This window comes from Panthera tigris, chromosome A2, assembly GCF_018350195.1.
Source record: "Panthera tigris isolate Pti1 chromosome A2, P.tigris_Pti1_mat1.1, whole genome shotgun sequence".
Lineage (NCBI taxonomy): Eukaryota > Metazoa > Chordata > Mammalia > Carnivora > Felidae > Panthera > Panthera tigris.
The window spans coordinates 113491964-113513909 of record NC_056661.1 but is presented as its reverse complement, the minus strand read 5'-3'; the positions used below and the strand labels follow the sequence as shown (position 1 = coordinate 113513909).

The following is a 21946-nucleotide window of genomic DNA, read 5'->3' as shown; positions in this document are numbered from 1 at the left end:
CTATCAAGGGAAATCTTTGTCTTGGCCACATGACCCAGCTATTGTCCAGCATTCGTCACATTAAAAGTCTAATTGTATAAACAGCCATGAAAATGGAGCTGTTCTCAGTAAAACTGCAATGACATGAACACAGTGTGTGTGAGTATAAGTAAATAATGCTCCATAGTACACACACAAAGCAAGCAATTTGATTTAGCTGAATTCTACCAGAATGAGTAATGCTGTTGTAATAAAAGTGAAATTTGCTTCAGATACTATTCTTTCCATTTATGCAACACACACATGAATACTTAACATTTGAGAATTTCTATATCAGACCATGGTTCCAACTATTTGCCTTTTTCAGATAGGTTATAAAAATACTGCATTTTATTGCTGCATACAGTGATTGAGAGCTGTTTTTGGAATGAGATGGGTGATAGAAATGTTGACCCCAGAGTCAATGAAGTCTAGTATTGTACAAGCTCAGCTTCAACAGTACGTTTTGACAGTGTTTTTATTTGGAGATGGGGAAACAGAGAATGGATAGATACTTTTAGAAATAATCTTGGGTTTCTTTCCAAAAGCAAAATTCCTCCCTGACTAAAGGGAATTTTGTTTTTCTAAAGCAGTGGTTCTCAAATTTAATTTACATAGCAGTTAATTTGTAGCACTTATAATCCCTGCCCTGCTCCTCACTGCCCCCCCCCCCTACACTCAAGTTAAGCTTGATTGCAGTCCCCGGTATCTGAATTTCTAACTAGCCTTCACTTCTAGGTGATTTAGATGCCACACTTTGACAGGCACTTTCCAAAGTCTTTGTGATCTGCTGTCTCAGAGAGTGAGCTGGTGTTCTATGAAGGGTGTTGGTCTAATGATCCAAGCATGGTAGAGACCATCAAACTGTTGTTTATACTTTGGCTACTAACTCATTTACTGGACAACTGCCTAACTTTTCAGTGTTTCTCTGCCTGACTGGAGATTTTGTCTTGGGGATGATAACAGAATTATAACACTCTCATGTCATTGGCAGTAAAAGCTTTATAAACGAAGTGAATTTTTACCAAGGTTTGTTTGCTGGGCAGACACAGGAATAAGTGAACATTCTCACTCAAGTTTTACTTACTAAATTCACCAGAAAGACATTTGAGGTGGGGGTGGGGTGGGGGCTGGGTAGTTGGCACTGTTTATAGGGGAAGTGAATTTAACCCTGGCCCCAAACAAGTGCTCCTGAACCAAAGCCATATCCTTGTAAATTGTGGGCTGATCCCAAGTCAGTAGAACCAATGAGTTTGTCTGGTTCCCCTTTTGCTAAAAAATGGCTGCCTTCTATCTACTGAAAATGCAAACATTTAGTAAAAGCAAAGCATTCACTTTAAGACTTATTAAAATCAATGGGGGGAGTTTGCACCTTATCATCCAATTGCTTTCTGGTAGAAAAATGATTGTGGGAAATGTGAGGTTGAGGTCACTTGGTATCTATCCTTGGGAACAGATGGTAGTTTTTAGAAGTGTTGCCTGTAAAACTTTGCTCTACTTTTGAGAGAGAGCAAAGCATGACAGATGCCATCATCATCTCAGTTTTATGTATTCTTATTTTCTTCATATTTATTTTTAGCCTTGTTTTTGTATGTTTAAAAGGCCCATTTGTATATTATAGTTCCAAAGGTGAAGCTAGGTGCAGGTGATTTTCCTCTCCAAAGGGGCCTTATACAGTGAATACAAATTTGTCACACATTAGCAATAAAACCAACTTCCCCACCCTTCAGATAGGGTTCTTAAGGGGAGTTTGGAGATTATCAATAAGCCCTGGCTGAGAGCCTCTCTTGCTGACAGTGTAGGGGTAGGGGAGCATTATCTCAACAGCCTGGGTCCCCCAGGGGGTGCTGTGTGTACGTTATCTGGTCAGGGAAGGGGCAGATTCCATTACTGGGCTTCATGGTGCTCAAGCAGCACATCTGGGCTGTAGGCTTGGACAGTGGACCCCTCGGACCCTCTGGTTCTCTTAGACCCATTCCTGAAACTAACTATGGACATGGAATTCACACTTAGCATTTGTACCTAAGTCCAAGTGACTGAATTTACTTCCTTTTGTGGGTAACGTTAAGCCTACATGAATTCACTAATTTCAGGGTTAGTCATAAAACCAGATGGACAGTTTCGTCCAAAGATCACATCTATTTAGGTGGTTCAGGTCCCTTCAAGGACATTTTCATGGGACCTGCTCAAGTACAGTTTTTTGTTACCTTGGTATTTCAAGAAGAAAGACAAATAAAACAACCAATAGTTTTATCAGTTTTATCTGAAAACTCAAGATACATATACTTCTATTTTTTTTTTAATTTTTTTTTAACATTTATTTATTTTTGAGACAGAGACAGAGCATGAACAGGGGAGGGTCAGAGAAAGAGGGAGACACAGAATCTGAAACAGGCTCCAGGCTCTGAGCTGTCAGCACAGAGCCTGATGTGGGGCTCGAACCCACAGACTGTGAGATCATGACCTGAGCCGAAGTCGGGCGCTCAACCGACTGAGCCACCCAGGCGCCCCCATATACTTCTATTTGAGAAGAAATGTAGTTCAGTGCCTTTGGCATGAATGCGAAAGATAGTTTGGGTGCTGTATCAAAATGTTTTTTTCCCACATGTATTTTGTCTTGGTTTTGTTAGCTGATAATCTTAGGAGATTATTTTGTGAGCCATTAAAGTCCTTATATTGATACTCAAAAGTGCTCATTAACAGATTCTCAGAATCATTCTTTATACTGAAATGTAGGTGGGGAATGCTGTGTTCTTTATTCTTGACAACAGCTCTTTGGTCCTCAACAAGCTGCTACCTACTGCCAGAAAGTAATATCTTAGCTATTTTTGATTTGAACTCTTTCTGTGATAAATGGTCTGTTCAGGATATTGCTCCTGCCTGGGCTGAGTTTAAAATACCCCCTTTTGGATCACTTAGTCCCTGGCATGGGAGGGTCTTTGGATCCCCACGGTACTCCTAGGCTTCTCTGGTCTCTGCAGAGGTGCCTATGACCGTCAGGGGCCCATCTCAGCTAGGTTATGGTCTCTGGGCCTTTCTGCTTGTCTTGCCCTATATTACCTCTTGCAGGGGCTGTAAACTCCACTGTTGACTGCTGCAAACTCCATCTAGCCTATGGCCCTTTATAAAACAGGCTCCATTGCAGGCCTCTGTCCCCAGGGCATATAAAACTTGTGAGACCTTGCAGATTTCCTATCCTGGGGAAGAGGAACAACTCAGGAGTGATAAGCTCCATACCTCATCTACCCCTTGTCTGCCCTCAGCTTTCCTGTGCTCACTGCTGAATCCACTGTGAGCATGCTGACCCCCACGTGGGGCTGGCGGCAGACTGTGATACAGTCTCCCTCCCCTGTGTGCTAAGTCTCAATCTTTGTGTAAACCTGCACTCCTGTTTTCGGTGTCCCCTCAACCATCTACCTGGCCTCACCTTCTGAGAGTCCAAGCCCAGCCAGGGAAGATGAGGCCCATAGCTCTTACCTTTCATCGCTGCTGCCATCGGTAGACATCTGGTCTACCATCTTTAGTGCCCTGTCCCCCAAACCCAACAGTTCACTTGCAGTATCCTGGGAATAGCCTTGAGCTTTCCTAGCCCATTACTTCCTGACAGCTCCTTGAGGGGGACAAGCCTGTGGCTTATCTGGCTCAGGAGAGAGGGATTTGAGATTTGAACTTCCAGAGTTGGTTTTTGATGTGCAAAGGAAGGTAACATTTCTTTGTAAATTTTGCCCTTTCAAGGCAAAATCCTAACTTGGATGTCAGAATACAAATACTAATGACTTTGTTTCTATGTTCCTTATCTTGTACTCTACCCCAATAGTGGGGTGGGTCTGATGAGAAGAAAGGCCCCATCCATGGATGAAAATGCAAAAGGAAAAAAGCACATTACCATGTTGGAGTATAAGGTAGCTACCCTTGATCAAGCACTTTACGTCCATCCTTTATTCCACATACCCAGCCTATAGGGTGGTGATTGTTAACATCTCTCTTCTTCAAGTAATGAACTTGAAGTTTGGTGAATTGATATAACTTGACAAAGGTCATGTGCTAGAAGGACTGTAGGAATGGTGCCGTATTTTTCCCCAAATGTGTAATAAAAGGAAGTTTCTTTAAATTCTAGCAGGATGGATTAGATGAGAGTTAGGGAAATTTCACATCTTTCCTTGGCCTCCTCTTGAGCTGCCCGCCCTCCATCGATTGCTATATTGATTGAGCTATTTGGTGTCTTCACTTGTATTTGCAAACACAAGGACTCTTAGGGAATTCTTGGTGGTTCCTCTGTATGTTTTACAATTTCCCTGTAATGTCAATGAGAAGATTTAGCAGTAGCATTACTGACAATTCAGGAATTTAAAAAAAAGCTTATGAGCATCATATGAGTGGCAGAAAACTTTTACATTATTTTAAAAAAGTAGATTGCTGGTCTACCATAAAACCTTAGTTAAATGTCCATGTAGATACAACCTGTTGTGTTTTCTTTTTTTACAATCCTAGAGGCAGATTTGTATAGCCATGAAAAGCCAAATCCAGAGACTCAGTTTCAGTTCTAGATTAGCCACTTGACTTAGTGGCTTCCAGAGGCTCATTTTCTTACTCTACGAAATGGAGCACATGCCTCTGGGGCTTGTTAGGGATTGGGGGGGGGGCGGTTAAAGGAGATGCCATAAAGCATGTAGCTTCACATCGGCACATAGTTAGACTCAGAAATTACTTTTCTTTTATTCCCTGAGATCAATCTTTGAGAATTTTAATTCCTGAGAGAGATACAGAGTAAAAAAGTGCACTAGGGTCTTTTTAAATGAATAATCATCTTGTATCAGCTCAGCACCACCTCTGCTCATACCTTTACCGTATGATTATAGCAGATTGGCCTGAACCTGTCCTGTCACCAGATCATATCCTTGTAAGGCACTTAAAAAATGAAAGCTCTTCTGTCTCTGAAGATAAACACTGAAGAAAAATGGTAGCTAAGGTTAACTCGATTTTTTTAAATTGAGGTTTTATTTTAATTGGATCATGTATAAGGCATCTTTGCATTGAAAGGAAACTTGTTTTTTTCTGATATGTTTCCTCAAAAGAAGGGCAACCATAGAGCTTACTGGGCTCAAGTACTGATTAGTTCTTTATTACTCTGGCCAACGGAGCAAGTATTTATGATCTAATTAAGATTTGATACAGGATGCTCTTTGCTCTTTTGACATTATCATTTTTCTCTGTTGAATAACTTTTCCATTGACTGGACATGTATTAAATGGTATTCAAAAGAAAACACTATAAAAACCTATTACAAAGTGGGGGAGAGGAAATTTGAAGAGTCTAGGCTACACGACAAAGGCATAAGAATTGAAGAGGGATCCTCTCTGCCTGAGGGGAGGATAAATCATGCAGGCAGCTGGGCAGCAGGGCAGCAGTCCAGACCTGGTCGCTCTGTGGCAAGAGCTGCCTCTAGCAAAGTGTGCAGAGCTTGGAGCATCAGATGGGGAAAATGGCAGTTTTTCAGCTACCTCTCATTTTAGCCTCCTTACTGTGGATTTATTATGTTGCCTGACTGCTGTGCATTTCCAGAATATCAACACACCTGTATTCACATGTTAGTAAAAGCAATACCTTTCTTTTGTGCAGCAAACAATTTATTATCTTCTCTTCTATAAAAGCAGGGTTTAGGAAGCATGGTGAGAGTTGAAGGAAAGGGGTATGTATGTAGGAGCACGTAGCAATGAGTAAGTCATTATGGCCCTAACTTTTACAGACTGAACTGGTAGGAAATTCAAGTCAATTTTCATTAGACTGTTTATTGTAAGCCTCCTGTGTTCTTTGTTTTCAGTCTCACTCCTTTTCAGTTCATTTTGGACAGTTTAAGTCTTCATGGTGGATTGGAGCAGGTAGAGAGTCAGACCTGGGTACTTGATCTCCTCCACCGACTTCCTGTGTGATTCTGGGCCAGCTGTTGAGCATCAGAGGCTTCAGTGTGAATGGTTCACAGAGCCGGGATCACATGCGTCAAAGCTGTCCAAACGGCACAGCCCCATGCTGAGCCCCACTGCACCAGGAATGCCAGGGATGGGGCCCTGGAGTCTGACTTGGTACTCAGGCCCCTGTGTGACTCTCCTGTTCTCTGAGTGGGGAGAGGCAGGAGTCTGAAGGGATCGGGGGCTGTTGTGATCGGACTCACCAAGTCTGTGGAGGAGAGAACGAACTGTAAAAGAGGCTGTTGGGAGGCTGTGGCAGTGACCCGGGAGAGAGGTGGTGCAATCCTGAGCTCTGATCCTGACAGAGAGGAAGGAAGGTGGAGACATTTCAGAGGTGGAAGTGACAAGGTTTAGTGAGAGACTGATGTGAGGGCAGAGGGGAGGGAAGAACAGGAAGACACCTGGTGGTGACATAAACTAAAATACTACAAGAGGAGGCTTGTGAAATCTAGTGGACACGATGCTGGTGATTGCAGACCTTCGTGTCCTCGCACCTTGGGGACAGAAGCGGTACCACCACGCTATCATAGCTGCTTGTACATAGCAGGTGCACAATGGTCTGCAAAATGAAAACGTTCAGAGTGTCACTGGAGATGTGGGCTGGGACTCTGAGGAGAGGGCAGAGATGGAGACACAGATTTGGAAATAACCTGTATAACCATGAAAACTGAAACCAGAGGAAGAGATAAGATCACTGAGGAAAGAGGCAGAGAGAGAAAAGAGAGCCTGCGGGAAACTTGCATTTTTAGAGGATTCAAGGATGATAATGACCAGCAAAGAGAGTTTTCAAACAACAGTCTCAAGTTCAGTTCACAGGCTAAACCAGTGGGGGCTGAGAAAAGGCAGTTGGGACAGAGATGTTGTAGGCATTGGTCAGCTTTCAAAGAGAAGTTGAAAGGGCACTCTGGGTGGGCCAGATGATAATACTCTACCACAAGTCTTGATGGTGAATACGGAGCAGTAGTTTTCAAATTTTAACACGAAAAAAAAAGTGACGAAGTGAAGGCTGCAACAGCTTTTTCCCCTTACTTTTTAAAAAATAGAAAAGATTTGAGCATTTTGAAGCATTTGTGATTATATATTGGTAACCAAAAATAAATAGACTCTATCAGCATTTCTCACCGCCAGCTCGTTTCCATGCCGGCTCCGAGGGAATGCAGTACTTGCTGAATGTGGATGGAGTGTTGTTGAGGGGCCTCCTAAAATAAATATTATGGCCCCTCTCCAGGAATGGTACAAAAAATAGCCGGTTATTTAGATAATGAGGAACTGGGTTCTGCCTCCCATGGCCTGGAAGCACCTCAGTGTTTTCCTAACATTTTAAAGTCCACAGCCCACTGAACACAAAAAACAGCCCCACCTGGTACACATCTCATCGCATTTGTGAACAGTACCTGACGTTACTGGTTGCGATGCATTTTGACGTTTACATTTTTTTTTCCTGTTCTAGTTTATTCTGTTCTGTTTCGTTAGAAAAGAAAACAGAGAAAAAAGAAATACTGGCGAGGACCCCCATGAATGGACTTGTTGATGTGCAGTTTGACCAGCACGGTACCATCGCATCCTTGACAGACACAGGCTGGCACCACTGTAGAAACATCCCTTATCCCGGGAGGGCTGGCACAGGTTACTTCACCTCATGTATAAGATGGCGATGACTTTCCCCGTCCATGTCTTCAGGGTGTATGAACCTCAAATGAGAGACCCGTTAGGAAACCTTCCTTCATAAAAAAATGCTCCAAAGGTGAAAGATGGTATTATTGCCCCAACTTTAGTTGTTGGCAAAATACTCAGCGAATTACTTCTCTTGACTGTGTTTGGTGATTTCTCACATTGGGACATGAAATGTTAAATTTCTCTGTGTGGTGACATTTTTGGACGGTGTGTAAATTAAAAAAAAAAAAAAACGGTTTGTAAAGAACACTCTCAAGTATAGTCACCTAGCACATCGCGATCCTTGCGTTTAATTTGTGCTAGTGCGGCTCTTTCTTACCTTTGCAAAATTCATTAGAAATTAAATAAGCATTGTTGTGAAAGGACATCCGTCTTCTTTGTGTTTAAATAATAATATTAGTAGAGTTATTAAGAAAGTTGTCTTAGCAACCATCCTAGTAAGTCATGAGAGAAAACCTGTTCTCCTGAAGGTAACAAGGAAGTGATAATTAAGGCAAGCCCTGAAATCTTGAAGGCTGTCTGCAGTAGTCCTTCTGGAATGACTCTTGGCTAACTTACAAATAGGTGCATTTAAACTAAGTACTCTTATGTGAATTGGTGCTGAGTAATCCACATATATACTTAGCATGTAAAACATGTGGATTTTCGTGTTTACTATTGAAAATATATGCTTTAGATCTTGTGCTTGTGACTTTTGTTGTGTAAGTTATTTCAGAGGCCTTTTCTTGCTTTCAGACTCTGGGTTGAGAGATAAGGAGATGGTTTGTGTTGGCAGAGAGTGAGGCTCCCAGCCTCCCTCGGTCCCAGAAGCTGTCATTCCTGTGTACGTGTTCCACTGGAGGGAAATGTCCCAGAATCAATATTTGTGTAGGAAATTTTCCCCAACCTACTCTTACTCCGACCAGATAAAAGAAAAATACAGCTGAAAAAATCTAAATAACTGCTTCCTCCTCTTTCTATCACATGAGCCACACCACTAGGAGGCGTGAAGAGAAAAGTTGTCTTTGTATGTATTCCCTGACATTAATCTTCATGTTCAAGGATGCCTAGAAGACTCCTTTTTAGGTGACTAACTGTATTTCATATGGGATGCTTCCCAGGGTGATGATAAATCCTCCGAAGTCCAGAATAAATACACTTTTCTTCCCAAATGGTGTATATGAACTACTGGCTGAAATATATCCTTGGAATCATACTTTTTCAGTGCTTCCAAGAAAATAATGTTATTTATGTGTTGGAAAAGACCACACTCTTCCTTGTCATCAAGATACTGAAGATAAGAGTCTACCAGAACTTTGAGAGTCTCCATGGTGCGCACTGAGATGGATTGCTGAATTACCTTTGCCAAGTCCCTGAATTTCCTTGTATTTGTGATTCTTGCTCTGTGAATCGAACTGTATTGCTGCGCAACTAATTTTGAGGTTTTCAAAGATGTGATGAGAAATGGAGTATTGTTGCGTGGGAATAAGCTAGAAATACAGGACTGAATCTTTATCCCAATTATGCTTTGATGCTAATCCCCTCTCCTTTGTTTCTATGTATATATACTAAGAATCATGCCTAAATCTTAAAAAATAGTGTTAGCCCTCAATTCTGAAATTGTTTTTCATTGTCCTGCGTGTCAGTGTGCAATAATAAATGCCTAGACACCAGAATATTGTTTTAAAAACAAAAACATGAATTTAGAAGGCAAAATATTGAAAAATTTAATTTTCTTCATTTGTATCAAAACAAACTTCATGGGGCACCTGGGTGGCTCAGTCGGTTGTGTGTCTGACTTCAGTTCAGGTCATGGGTTCGAGCTCTGCATCCAGCTCTGTGCTGACAGCTCGAAGTCTGGCACCTGCTTCAGATTCTATATCTCCCTCTCTCTCTGTACCCTGCCCTGCTCATAATCTCTCTCTCTTTCCCTCTCTCTCAAAAATAAATAAACTTTTAAAAATTAAAAACTAAAACTTCAAAGAGCAAATGTTGAAATTAAAGTGTAAATCAAGTGCCAAGGTATGGTTCACACTTCATGTAGATGCACTTGTCCCATGTTAGTTGCCCTCAAGAAGAATTATTCTCCATTACAGGTAAAGACTTCCCTTGTTTCAATTAGTTGAGTAAAAGGCACATAGAAGTAAAAACTTCCATAGCCATTGCATTTTTAAGCGGAATTTACAATGTTACTCTGTATTTTTCCCTTGGCATTCTCACCTCTAGTTTTTCAGAGAAAACATAAGAGTTTTTCTTTCATCTTCACTTTCTTCATAATTGGGCAGCAGTAGCAATAGGGGAGCCCCTTGGAACAAGCACAACTGGAACTTTTTGCTGGAAAGGGAAGAAAAGCTTCTGTCCACTTCCGCTGTTGCTGCTTTGCCCCTAGATGCTCAGTGGTAGGCGTTAGGCTAGTTATTCATGGAGTTTAATACAAGAATTTCCCTCCCCTCTTTTTTCATAAATAGTTATGAAAGAAGTAGTTCATGTAAGTAGGCGTAGTCAAGCCGTGCCGTTGGGGGCACTTGGGGAGGGAACTGTTCATCCAGTCAGTTTTTACAGAGCTCATACGGTGTGCACAGCATTTTAGGTGCTCTCTGTGGTAAGCACCTCACAGTAGGCAGAAAAGGCATACAAAAGCAAAGGGAATATGAAACGGTACTTTAAAAACTATAGAGCAGAAAGCACAGTATTTGGTACACAAAACCATGCAAAGTGAACCCATAAGTACAGTGCATGACCTCACTGTCAGTAAGGTTGGTAATATTTTTGCCCTGCTTTTGATGGAGAGTACAAAAGAATAAATGGCACAGAAGATAGGAATAACTTATTCTACTTAGGAGTCATCCTTGATTGCTTCTTCTCCTCATCTCTGTCCACCATCAACCATATTCAGTTCATTGGCAAGTGGTGTCCATTTTGTCTAAAAAGTCAGCTCAAATCCTCCATGTTTCTGCAGCTCATTGCCACCTCCCCGGTCTGAGCCATTGTCCTTTCTAGTCACGATGTCGGCAGTTGGGAGCACCTGGGTGGCTCAGTTGGTTAAGTGTCCGACGTTGGCTCAGATCATGATTTTACTGTTTGTGGGTTTGAGCGTTGCATCCGGCTGTACACTGACAGAGCTTGGAATCCTCTCTCCCTCTGTCTCTGCCCCTACCCTGCTCGTGCTCTAGCTATCAAATAAATACATAAACTTAAAAAAAAAAGATGTTAACAAGAGTCACCTAAGTGGCTCCCTATTTCCTCTCTCGCTTCTCTTAAGTCTGTTCTCCACAAAGAAGTCAAAAAGAACTTTGGAAAATACACATCAAATCATGCAATTCTAATTTAAAATTCCATTGTGCTTTCCCATGTTCTTAGGCTAAAATCTGGATTCATGCTGGGCTGTGCTTTCTCTGGGTTTGTCTCCTATCACTCTCACCTGCCATGGGTGGCTCCATCTCAACCTTGAGGTCTCCCCCCAAGTGTCACTTCTTCAGGGAACTGCCATCCCTGCCTCCCTCCCTCAAGTGTGACCTCTCCCTGTCGGTTTCTGTCATTGCCCCATTTCTCATGATCTCTAATGCCATCTTACTATTTTTACTGTTATCATCGTTACCGTTATCGTTATTGTCATTGTTAGTTGTAGTAGTAGTTGTTGTTGTTCACTGTCTCTCTTCCCAGCCAGGATGTGTACTTCATGAAGTCAGGGTTTATTGGCCTTGCTCGCAGGAGTAGCCTCAGTACCAGGCACACAGTCACCACTCAGGAAATATTTTTAGGGTGAAAGAGCCAACTGTACAAAGAGCAAAATAATCAAGTCGGTCCGCCTGGATCAGGGTTGTATTGAACGTCAGTGTGAAGTTGCAGGATAGGAGGAAGCTAGAGAATTCAAGGAAGACCTTCAATGACAAACAGGGAATTTATACTTGATAAGATAAGCGATAATATAGACCAAAGCATGGTACTTGTTATATTATTTTGAGACTGATTATTTTGGCAATTGTGCCCCAGCTGGATTGTATGAAGGAGAGGGTGGAATCAAGAGCTTCGTGTTAGGAGGTTGTTGCCTGAGTGCAGAAGGGTTGATAAGGACTTGGATAGGGAGATGCTGGGAAGATACAGGAGCAGAGGTAGATTCAAGACTCCCCAGTTTGGAATTTTGTGGTAACAATGCACTGAGCAGTCTAAATATACAATTATGCTTTCTTTATTATATGACTGTAAACTACCAGCCAAGAAACCCACATTGTTTAAAAAAAATTACTGTTCTCAGATCAATTTGGTAGAAGCCTTCAACTACACCCTAAATCCCATTAGAATGAAGCACAGTACTGACATGCTGGTCAGGTTTAGGTGAAGAACCTACGAGAGCAAACTGTTCCACTGCCATTGATTTAATAAACAAGAAAATGTACATGAGAAGTGCCCGGCGCAATTAAAGTTCCATCCAAATAATTAAAAATAGCACTGATATTTACGTTTTGTGAATCTCCCTAACATTGTTTTTTCTTGCCAAATTGCCATCTGAAAGGAAATTATCTAAAACTGCTTTCTTATGATGCTACATTGTTTTTAACATTCCTTTTCTTTTCTTTTTCTTTGCTTAAAGCAATTGAACAAGATGAAGACAATGGTGACAAACACGTAATTGTGGCAGAAGCTGAAGGTGTTCCAGATTCTCAGGTATGATCAGTTCTGTGACAGTTCCTCGTTACTCTTGTCGTCTGCATTGACAGTTGTGAGATAACGCAGGGGTTTGCAAATGATACAGGTTTGACCTTCTGTGTTCTGTAAATAGTGATACTACTGAGAATAAAGTGCTTGCTTTTGATAAAGAGGCATTTCACAAGAAGGGCCCTAAATTGTTAATGATACTTATAATTTGACTCATGAGGGAGGGAAAGACAGGCAGACATACTCCACTTCCCATAGAAAGCAAGGAAAGTAAGTGAAGGAGCGGGAGAGATCACCTTAGAGCACACCACCCCCTGGAGATGGCGGAGAAGAATCTGTGAGCTGGCAGCGTCGACCACCAGGGCTTGGCCAGACAGAGGAGTGTGACACCTCACCTGCCAAATTTTCTGTGCCAACGCCCAGCATCTAACACAAGGAATAAAGACCTGAGCCACCCTAGTGCTCTCAGCTGCTAACGTGATGTAAATCAGAACATTTGAAGATTCTTGGCTTGGTTTGACCCATTGCACTTCACCTTCCAAGTTCTGTATCTGTTGATTGTAGTCAGAGTAATTACATTAATGGGGCACCTGGGTGGCTCAGTCGGTTAAGTGTCCGACTTCAGCTCATGTCATGATCTCAGGGTCCGTGAGTTCAAGCCCCACATCAGGCTTGGTGCTGACCGCTCAGAGCCTGGAGCCTGCTTCAGATTCTGTGTCTCCCTCTCTCTCTGCCCCTCCCCCACTCATGTGCTCGCTCGCTCTCTCTCAAAAATGAGTAAAACATTAAAAATTTTTTTTTCAATATATGAAATTTATTGTCAAATTGGTTTGCATACAACACCCAGTGCTCATCCCAAAAGGTGCCCTCCTCAATACCCATCACCCACCCCTCCCTCCCACCCCCATCAACCCTCAGTTTGTTCTCAGTTTTTAACAGTCTCTTATGCTTTGGCTCTCTCCCACTCTAACCTCTTTTTTTTTTCCTTCCCCTCCCCCATGGGTTTCTGTTAAGTTTCTCAGGATCCACATAAGAGTGAAACCACGTGGTATCTGTCTTTCTCTGTATGGCTTATTTCACTTAGCATCACACTCTCCAGTTCCATCCACGTTGCTACAAAGGGCCATATTTCATTCTTTCTCATTGCCACGTAGTACTCCATTGTGTATATAAATCACCATTTCTTTATCCATTCATCAGTTGATGGACTTTTAGGCTCTTTCCATAATTTGGCTATTGTTGAGAGTGCTGCTATAAACATTGGGGTACGAGTGGCCCTATGCATCAGCACTCCTGTATCCCTTGGGTAAATTCCTAGCAGTGCTATTGCTGGGTCATAGGGTAGGTCTATCTTTAATTTTTTGAGGAACCTCCACACTGTTTTCCAGAGTGGCCGCACCAATTTGCATTCCCATAGAAAAAAAAATAATTACGTTAGCCTTTTCAGTCAAGATGGCACAGGCTGTACTGTGTCAGTAAGTTTATATAGGGAATTGTTTGGAATTGTTTTGATGTGGTCATACTGAAAATGCCGTAGTCCTCAAGTTCATACCGAAATTGCATTTCAGGCTTTCAAGAAACCTGGTCAGGGATTCCCCAACTTAGTGTATCCTACACTTCCTCAAAGGTTTCTTAAATCATTAAATTATTAGTGGGACAGATATTTCTAAACATAAACTGTTACTCATTTTTTTGTTTTTGAACTCGCTCTGTGGGCAAAGGTCTGTTTTAATGCAATTTTATTTCTTTGTCTCAAGAGGATACGCAGACCTGGCTTTTTGGGATTTTGTGATTTTCTTCTCCAACAGTGTTGTAACTACGCATCTGCAGGGTGCTCAGAGGAATGAAATCATGAAACCAAAAGAAACCAGTGAATTGATGATTAGATCAGGAACAGATTCTGTTTAGTTTGAAAGGCAAAGGTTAAGTTGGCTGGAGGCATGATGGTGGGTGTTACAGGCCAGGGCTACAGAGGAAGGAAGGCAGCTGTCACCTCATCTGATGTGTCTAAGAAAGTCTGACCTGCCACCACCGTACAAGCACCAGTTTTCAGTTCGAGTCTGCGGGTCCGTCTTTCCAAATGCTCTGAGTAGAGTCCTCAGTAGTTCAAGTCAGGTAGGGTGAGCTCAAAGAAAACTTTGAGAATTTTACCATCAGACACCGAGGCAGAATTAGAAATAAATGTATGTGTGTGCACATGTGTGCCCTTGACACCAAAAGTTATTAATTTGGTGTTCGGTGTATGTACATATAATGGATTGAGTATCTACGTGCCATGCTCTGTGCTATTTCACCGTATTGCAGTCTTCCCTCCAGAGCATATTTTAAGCAAGTTAAGTAGAAATTGGTTTCCGACTCCCTCCGCATCTGTGACAAAGTATGCCACTATGGGAAAAATGTCCTCACGCTGTTGAAAACTTTGGGTATGTAAAGGGTTAAGATGGCAAGACTGGGTCTTGTATACAGCTTTCCCACCTGCCATAAAACTCTAGTTCTCTCCTCATGTGTTAGCTCCTTTCCTCCTTTTCTCACTAAAAATATCTTTCCTGCTTAAGAAACTCCCACTTTAATGCAGTGACGTGTGGGTGGAGTGAAGGGAGCACGTAGACTTCGGTTTGCTTCCCAGCCCTTCTTCCTAGCCTGTGCTTTTACACAAGTTCTGTAGCGGCTAAACCTGTGGGCTGCTGCAGGGTAGCATCAGCATTGTTGTCACCATAGTGTCCCTGCATGCAGAGTCCCTGCAAGTGACCGGCACGCTTGATTTTCGCCTCTATAAAGCAGAGATATTATAAAGTTGTCTTGAGGTTGAAATGATACCGCACAGAAAATGCCTGGAATCCTGGCACATCAGAGTTTCTATGTTGGGCAGCAGCACATGGGAGGTGTGGAGTGCAGCCTCCGGGGCCAGACGCCTGGGTTCTCCTCTGGGCTCTGCCACCGTAACCTTGGGCAAGTTATTCTCCTCTCCTGGGCGAGAGAGTCCTGTACTGAAATAGCATTGAGAGTTCACTTGTGCAGCAATGCAGATGCCGTAAACACTCTACTACGCTCTTTGTTTTCTCCGCTCCACAGTGAACCCTATGAAGTAGGGAATGTATTGACCACCACTTCACAGATGAGCTGGTAAGTGGCAGGGCCAGGAATCAGACCGAAACAGTCTGGCTCTGACATCCTGGCTTTCAACGCCTATACTAAACCGCCTTTCTAACATCTGTAAAATGGGGATGATTGCTGAGTTGTTTTGAAGATTAGATGAATATATGTGAGACAGAGTGGCACATGGCACAGAGTAAGCACTCAAACAAGTGAGCCTCTATGAGTTGTTACCATTATCATCGTCTATCACATTGCTCTCTGGTTTGAATATTTAAGGCATATGACATGGTTGGGTTGCAGTATTAGTCTCTCTCTATATATGCTATCTTCACACGCATACATACACATAGAAAAACAATCTAAACTCTTGATTCTTCATCACTCTTTATTTTTTTATACAATTTTTTTTAATGTTATTCACTTTTGAGAGATAGAGATAGAGCATGAGCGGGGAAGGGGCAGAGAGAGGGAGATGCAGAATCCGAAGCAGGCTCCAGGCTCTGAGCTGTCAGCACAGAGCCTGATGCGGGGCTCAAACTCACGAACTGTGAGATCATGACCTGAGCTGAAGTCGGGCGCTCAACCGACTGAGCCACCCAGGTGCCCCTCTTTATCACTCTTTATATAGGACTAAAGGATTAAAGATTTTTAATGAAAATGTATAGAATTTTTGCCAGGTTCTAGTTTCAGGCTCTTAATGAGATCTTCAAAGAGTAATTTATAATGTATTGAACTTTGGAAATTCTTGTTTTGCTTCAGGTCGCCATTGACCACTGGATTCAGGAATTATTTTTGTTGTCTCCTCTCTTCCATTTGTATCATTCATCTTAATATTAAGTGATGGTAACTGTTAATTATGTACAGTAATTGCCAAATATTTGATGATTAATTTTCCAATAGCCAAAATGTGACTTCTTTTTAATATATTGAAGAAAGCTCTTATTTAAGGCTGGAATAGCTATTATAGAAAACAGATGACCACTCAAAATCCTTTATGTTGAAATTTATTAGAATTTGCCTTTTTTTCTTCTTTGTTATTTGTCTACTTTGCTGCCCAGCTTAGCAGTATGGTCAGTAATGTTTACAAACTGGAGCTTTAATTTCAGGTCAAAACAAGACAAAATATTGGTGTACTCCCGACTCTAGTCTGAAAGTTCAAGGAATCAAGTATATGAAATCAATGAATCTTTGACTTCATCAGCTATGTAAATGTATGACAATGTCGTTTTTAGTTTTATCAGAAGAGATTATGTCAGTATAACAGATTAAGAAAATTAAAAAAAAATTTTTTTAATGTTTATTTTTGAGAGAGAGAGTGTGTGCATGCTCCCGAATGTGAGTGGGGGAGGGACAGAGAAAGAGGGAGACACAGAATCTCAAGCAGGCTCCAGGCTCTGAGCTGTCAGCACAGAGCCCGACAGAGGGCTCAAACTCATAAGCCATGAGATCATGACCTGAGTCAAAGTGGGTACCCAACCGACTGAGGCACCCAGGTGCCCCTGAAAATACTTGAGGGAAATAATAGTTATTAAGTCCATATAATAAGGTTTCTGCCTCCTTCCCTACTTGCACTATGCTCTGACAGGATGTAGTTTCATATAGTGTTTGTATAGGATGGGTCTGTCCAATCAAAAAGTGTTTTTTTAACACATGTAATTGTAGAAAAGAGGAGGACCAGAGAAATGAACCTCTCTGAACTTGGTGCATCACCTGTACAGTAACCAGGAGTTACTGAATCATTTCTGAGGCTCTGTGATGCCCCAGCATGGGGTCTCAGGCCTGTGCTAGTGATGCCCTGGGCATCTATCACATGCACTTTTCACTGTGGATGCAGCTTGGCCCTTTCCCAAAGGAAAGGGTGTGTTTTTATATTATCAAAAGACAAATTTTGGGGGGTGCCTGGATGGCTCAGTCAGTTAAGCATCTGCCTTCAGCCCAGGTCATGATCTCATGGTTTGAGGATTCGAGCCCCACCTTGGGCTCTTAGTTGGCAGTGTGAGGCTTGCTTGGGATTCTCTCCCTCTCTCTGCTTGCTTGCTCCGTCTCTCTTTCAAAATAAATAAATATACTTTTTTAAAAAAGATAGATTTTTCTATCCCAACAAAGAAATTTTCATAGTTTTCTTTCTCTCTCTGAATTTAAGAAATGAATACCTGCTGCCCTACAAAATAAAATACCATTATTATTAATTTGTAAATTTGTTATTTATTAGGATATTTAATATATCCTTATATAATAAATACTATAATTAGTTAATTACTATATAATATATTCTATTATATATTGCATATTATGTTACAGTATTAATATATATTTAATATATTTATTATATTTTATTTGTTATTAATCTTATTATTATTATTATTACTATTATTATTTAGTGTGAATTGTCTTCTGAATTTTCCTGGAAAGGATTCTTTTTTTTTTTTTTTTTTTAACGTTTATTTATTATTCAGAGACAGACAGACACAGAGCGTGAGCAGGAGAGGGGTAGAGAGAGGGAAGACACAGAACCTGAAGCTCTGAGCTGTCAGCACAGAGCCTAATGCAGGGCTCGAACTCACGAACTGTGAGATCATGACCTGAGCCGAAGTCAGTCGCCCAACCAACTGAGCTACCTAGGCCCCCGAAGGATTCTTAATATTTGTTGTTTAGGAAATAGATACGTACAGTTGAGTCATGTAATATATTGTCCCAACCCATCAGTGTTTTATCATTTGAGTTTTCTGTTTAAAGTAGCAAAAAAAAATTATTTTATGAATTTCTGTGTGACATTTAATTGTTAAAGAAATGACCCTATTATGTAGTAATGAATAAGTATTTATCCAGACACCTTGAATTCATATTAAGTAGCATTCTGGCGTTGCAAAAGTGCTTACTTGAAAAGTGTACTCTTTGATCCTGGTTTTCCTTCTCTTTTGCATGATGTTTGATCTCAGTGTTTTAGAGTAAGTAATTTTTAAAGTCAAGATAATGCAGATGATGTTTTCATACGTAACCTGTGCTCTTTCACCTTTTGTCATGTGGGTTATTCATGTATCATCCTTGTAACCTTTCCTGACAGAATCCTGTCCAAGATTCATTTTACCACTGAAAGAAGGGACCTAACATTTTTAGGACTCCATTTGCAAAGGAAACAGACTTTAATTTACATTCATAACATTTCTCTCCTCAAATACTGAAAATCATATGAATAGCTTTAATTACACATTACAGAGATTTTTTTTTTCAAAGCAGACCTTGAAATAAGACTTTTAAATAACTCTTCTGACGTTACAGATTAATCTTTTTTTTTTCTGCTTTAGCAGTGTTAGGTAAACTGTTTATAATTAATTTCATATAGACAAATTAAGTAGTTCAAGAATGTGAAAGGCTAGATCAAGGGCTGTTACTTATCTTGCTTCTCCTGCCATAACAAAGCTCCCAAAATATATTAATAAATTCATGGGGTTTTTTGAATTAAATTACTAAATTACAGAGCTGTGAAAGAGAGCCCCAGAGAACATCTGGCATAGTGTGGTACTTCCCAAGAAGACTACCTTAGAAACTATCTAGAATATATGGGCATCCCTCAGAGCTGCAAGTTCTCCAGGGAATGAAGAAGCATTCATAACCTTCCTTGAAAGCCTTTTTTGACAGTTATGGAAGCACTGCTGTAGAATTGATGATTTTATGAAAATGTACCTAGAAATTATGCAGAAAGCAGAAAATCAAGACATCAATATTCCTTTTTTAATTATATGATGTTTTAATTATAAATATGAAATAATTAAGTTGCTTAGAAACCCATTTTCTTAAGTAACAGCATTTTGTGTTTAAAATACATAATTTCTGCACCCAAGTATCTGGCTCTAATAAAAATGTATTTCCTCATTAAGGGCACCTGGGTGGCTCAGTTGGTGAAGTGTCTGGCTCTTGATTTTGGCTCATGTCATGATCTTATGGTTCATGGGCTCGAGCCCCACATTGGGCTCTGTGCTGGCAGCTCGAAGCCTACTTGGGATTCACTCTCTCCCTCTTTCTCTGCCCTTCCCCTGCTGTCACACACACACTCTCTCAAAATGAATAAATAAACATTTTTAAAAAGGTAAAAAAAAAAAAAAAAGGGGGCGCCTGGGTGGCTCAGTTGGTTAAGCGTCCGACTTTGGCTCAGGTCACGATCTCACAGTATGTGAGTTCGAGCCCCGCGTCGGGCTCTGTGCTGACTGCTCAGAGCCTGGAGCCTGTTTCAGATTCTGTGTCTCCCTCTCTCTCTGACCCTCCCCCGTTCATGCTCTGTCTCTCTCTGTCTCAAAAATAAATAAATGTTAAAAAAAAATTTTTTTTTAATTAAAAAAAAGGTAAAAAAAATGAGATTTACTTATTAAAGAAAAGTCTGTATTTAGAATCCTATGCATATGATAAAAAATGTTCAGAGTTGCTTAAAAACTCATGTTCCCAAGTACCCCAAGAAATAGTCAAGGTCTCTAAGTTTTCTCTACACGGTTCCACCCTGATGTTATCAGTCATTTAAAAAACATATATGGGACCCACAGACAAAGGAAAGACTCTTCAAATCAGAGCACATGGGAGCTTAGCCCAGTTAACTTTGGCACCTGTGTTGGTAAGAAGAAGTAACAGGTTCAGTCCTGTGTGTCTACTTAGTCCCAAGACATTTTCCTCTTGTGTATCCCCCTTCCTGGCCCCATCTGCACACACACCCTCTTTTGTACAGGGCACCGCACTGGGGAGCAGAGAAAGATTAGGATTAATCCATCATGCTACTGAATAAACAACCACAGGGCAGGTCCCAATGTCACAGGATCATGAGCCGCCTCTCTCCACTAACAAGACAGTATGTTAAACACCGTGAGGATGATGTGGATGGAGAAAGAAGAAATTCTAGCTGGCTAACAGAAATGAATTTTGTAACTAACACAAACTTAGTCCTTTAAGTGTCAAAGCATTTAAAGGATGCTAATCATTTGTGTATAGGAATTCCCCCCAAAGTTTCCTTTTCTTTTTAGTTTAAAGGAGGATATTTAACACCACTGATCCTCTTATACTTTCTCTGTTATTGATTAAAAGTGCCTCTTCAAGATCAGCCCATATAGTGTTGTGTCAGGTTATGGGCTCCATTAAAATCCTGACAAACAGAAATATCCTCCAAGGAGGATGGCTAGGATGGGTAAAAGGATCTAACAATAAAATCAAGGGGGCCCTTTGCAATGCTTGACTGTCTTATTCTGCCTCTCTTGTCCTGTTTCCTCTTAAGTTAGTGGGTAAACTACAGTCTGCTCCCTGTTTTTGTAAATAAAGCGTTATTAGAACACAGATGTGCTCACTCACCTATTGTGTCTTCTGCTTTTGCACTAAAACTGCAGAATTGGGTAGTTGCATCAGAGACCACATTGCCCACTAAGCCTGGAACATTGACACTCTGGCCCTTTACAAAAAAAAGTTGGCCAAACTTTGCAACTGAAACGACCATTACATGCTTTCTTTTCTCATCATGCCTCCACATCTTCTCACAGGCCCTACTCTCAGCCGATAACTTGACTTATTTTTCTGGGAAATAGAAGCCTTCAGAAAGGAATTTCCCTGTTTTCCCACTATGAAATGTGCCAGCCTACCTATTTACCCTGTACTTCACCTGCCCTCCTGTGTTGGTGAGTGACATATTCACCGTCCTCCCGCTGAGAGTAGATCGTGATGCTCTCTTCGTGTCTGAAGGACACGACTCCTAAAAATGCCCTCTCTCCTTCCTGCATCATCAAATTTCCCTCCATGATGGATGATTTCTAATAAAGATTAAAAGGCCAACATATCTATCACTGTAAACAAGCAAGCAAGCGATCACTGTTTAGCTAGTATCCTGTTGCTTGTAACAATTCAGAGGAGTTTTCACTCTCTTTTGAACCCAGGCTAATACAACTTCTTTCCCTACCACCATTTTGTTCCCAAAAAACCAAAACAAACAAAACAAAACAAAAGCTCTATTCAAAGTCACCAATTATTGCTGTCAAATTCAGTGTCTGTTTCAATCCATCTTATTTGATATTGTAGCAACATTTGATACAGTTTTCCTTTGCCTTCTCCTTGAAACCCCTTCACTACTCCCCAGGGTCTCCTCCTGGAGCCTCTCCTTCTTAGTCCCGTTTCCTGACTACTCATCTTTCCAGCATCCAAACGTGGGACTCAGTTCCCGGATTCCTTGTTATCTTTGTTTACATCACTGCATTGTAACCTCTCTTATTCCTCGGGTTTTAAATATTGTGTACACTGATGTCTCCCAAATTCCTGTCACCAGCCTGGACTTCCCCTCTGAGCCACCAAGTGGCCAACCAGGCAACAGCACTTAGATACCTCAGGGCTATCTTCCTCCCCAGTCTTCCCAATCTCAGTAAATGACAACCCTACCCTCCCAGTTGGTCAGGCTAAACCCAGTTGCTGCCCTACCTTTGGAAAATATTCAAATTCTAACCATTTCTCACCAGTTCCACCACTAAAAGTTCCAAGACTTCTCTTCTCTGAAAACCAGTCCCTTATGGGTCTTCTGGTTTCAGCTACTTCTCCCC

At 41.2% G+C, this 21946-nt stretch overlaps 1 protein-coding gene across 1 annotated transcript in view; it reads left to right on the top strand.

The window, feature by feature from the left end:
• Window positions 1-21946, top strand: part of RAPGEF5 (Rap guanine nucleotide exchange factor 5) — a 224491-nt gene that overhangs the window by 98579 nt on the left and 103966 nt on the right. Inside the window, exon 8 of the mRNA XM_042967977.1 lies at window positions 12229-12302. Coding sequence (XP_042823911.1) covers window positions 12229-12302 — 74 coding nt within the window. The remainder of the gene's footprint in view (window positions 1-12228; window positions 12303-21946) is intronic.